Source organism: Artemia sp. Qi Xiang Cuo, chromosome 1 (assembly GCF_049724085.1).
Source record: "Artemia sp. Qi Xiang Cuo chromosome 1, ASM4972408v1, whole genome shotgun sequence".
In the NCBI taxonomy this organism is placed as follows: Eukaryota; Metazoa; Arthropoda; class Branchiopoda; order Anostraca; family Artemiidae; genus Artemia; species Artemia sp. Qi Xiang Cuo.
This window is the reverse complement of record NC_142794.1, coordinates 2,104,349-2,105,950: the sequence shown is the minus strand read 5'-3', so window position 1 is coordinate 2,105,950 and position 1,602 is coordinate 2,104,349. Positions and strand designations below refer to the sequence as shown.

Below are 1,602 nucleotides of genomic sequence, written 5' to 3'. Positions count from 1 at the left end.
GAAAATTTTAACTGAATACCCTCAGCTGTTCCTTACATATTGATAATATTTCCATTTCACAACCAGGTAAACACATACCGTATTGTGTTTTAATTGTGTTTGGCATCCCTCTCAACATTTCATGAAAGTTTCAATATAACACCTTAAACCTTTTTGGAGACCCAGGATCAAACATGCCCTCTTTCCTAATAAATAACCTTACATGTTAAAAACGGGAAACTTTCATAACTTATATCCCTTGCATTGAGAGCTGGGAGGGGGGCTACCCTTACTATGGAGTTTTTGGAGGGTTTCGTCAACCCCGGAGGCATAGTTATTTGATTTTTGGACTACTTTTGAACAAAATGGGTACCTCAAAATTTTGATCAGATACATTTGGGAACAAAGAGCATGGGAAGGGAGGCTGATTGCACTCCAATCACTTTTGACTTTTAAAAAGGGCACTACAATTTTAAATTTCCAATTGAATGAGCGTCTTCAAAATTTATGCGACCACCCTTCCATATGAAGTGCCTCTGGTAAAACAGAGAAAAAAGAATGCCACATAGAAGCCTTATGACCGTTTATTATTGGCAGTGGCGCTCCCTCTTTTGCACCCGGCACAAAATCTTGATTAGCACACCTCCCCCTGTCTCCCAAAAACTTTCAGGCTAAATTTTAACAAAATTATCATTTATTATCGGAACTTTTTATTTATTTAAAGCTGACTTTTCTTATGGGAAAAGATGGAGAAAATGAAAATTTGATATTCCATGTGCTTATAGTTACTGCTAACTACGCCCTCCAATTTATTTTCATAAAAAAACCTCAAAAGTGATAAAATGACTATAAAGGTTAGATTATTTATTTGAATTTTTGTAAACCTAGAATTTCTTCGACCGGGGTAAGTGACCCTCTGTCTCTTCCCTAAAATCACCTCTGACTATCTGCAACGCCAGTGCGTATGCTCTGATAAAAGAGTTCCTATAATAGAAACTTTTAATTTCCTGTAAGTTTTTGGAGCCTCGCTCCTCATATTAGGTGGTCAGGGGAATAAACAAGAAATATAAATGAGCATGGGAGCCAAGAACGTATCCAGAATTTTATTTGGGGGGGGGTCCAAAAAGCTTTAAAAAACACGTCAAAATTTGTTTATATTCATTTTTGTTACGTTTTAACGATTCAGACAGACATTTCAGCGAGGGGGGGGGGGGTCAAAACACTTACCTCCCTTGATACGGCCTCGATGGGAGGCCAATGTTTATTTGTTATACCAAGGCAATGTTAGTGGGTTATAAAGTCTTTATTACTTATAGAGTTTTTGCTGATATCTAGGCTCTCCGCGAGTCTCCTTAAAGGTCTCTCGGCATCTTTTTTCGTCTTTGGTTTATATTTCTGTAGGATTTTCTTTCAGTAGTTGTAGACTAATTGTGCAGTAATCCGATTACCATCATGGTTACTCTAACTGAAAGCAGCAACGAATTAGCTTTTTGTTTAATGGAATTTTCATGGTGTCTAGGCTACAATTCTCAAACAATTTAGATTTACATCTGTTGCAACTGAGAAGTCTACAATTTCAGGAATGGTCATATATAAGCCATGAAATGCATGACTTGATTAGTT

General features: G+C 37.0%; 1 protein-coding gene across 1 annotated transcript in view; it reads right to left on the bottom strand.

Moving 5' to 3' along the window:
* Nucleotides 1-76, bottom strand: part of LOC148955898 (CXXC motif containing zinc binding protein) — a 46,275-nt gene extending 46,199 nt beyond the window's left edge. Inside the window, exon 1 of the mRNA XM_089098274.1 lies at nucleotides 20-76. Within this exon, the coding sequence (XP_088954400.1) occupies nucleotides 20-76 (57 nt within the window). The remainder of the gene's footprint in view (nucleotides 1-19) is intronic.
* Nucleotides 77-1,602: the final 1,526 nt, after the last annotated feature.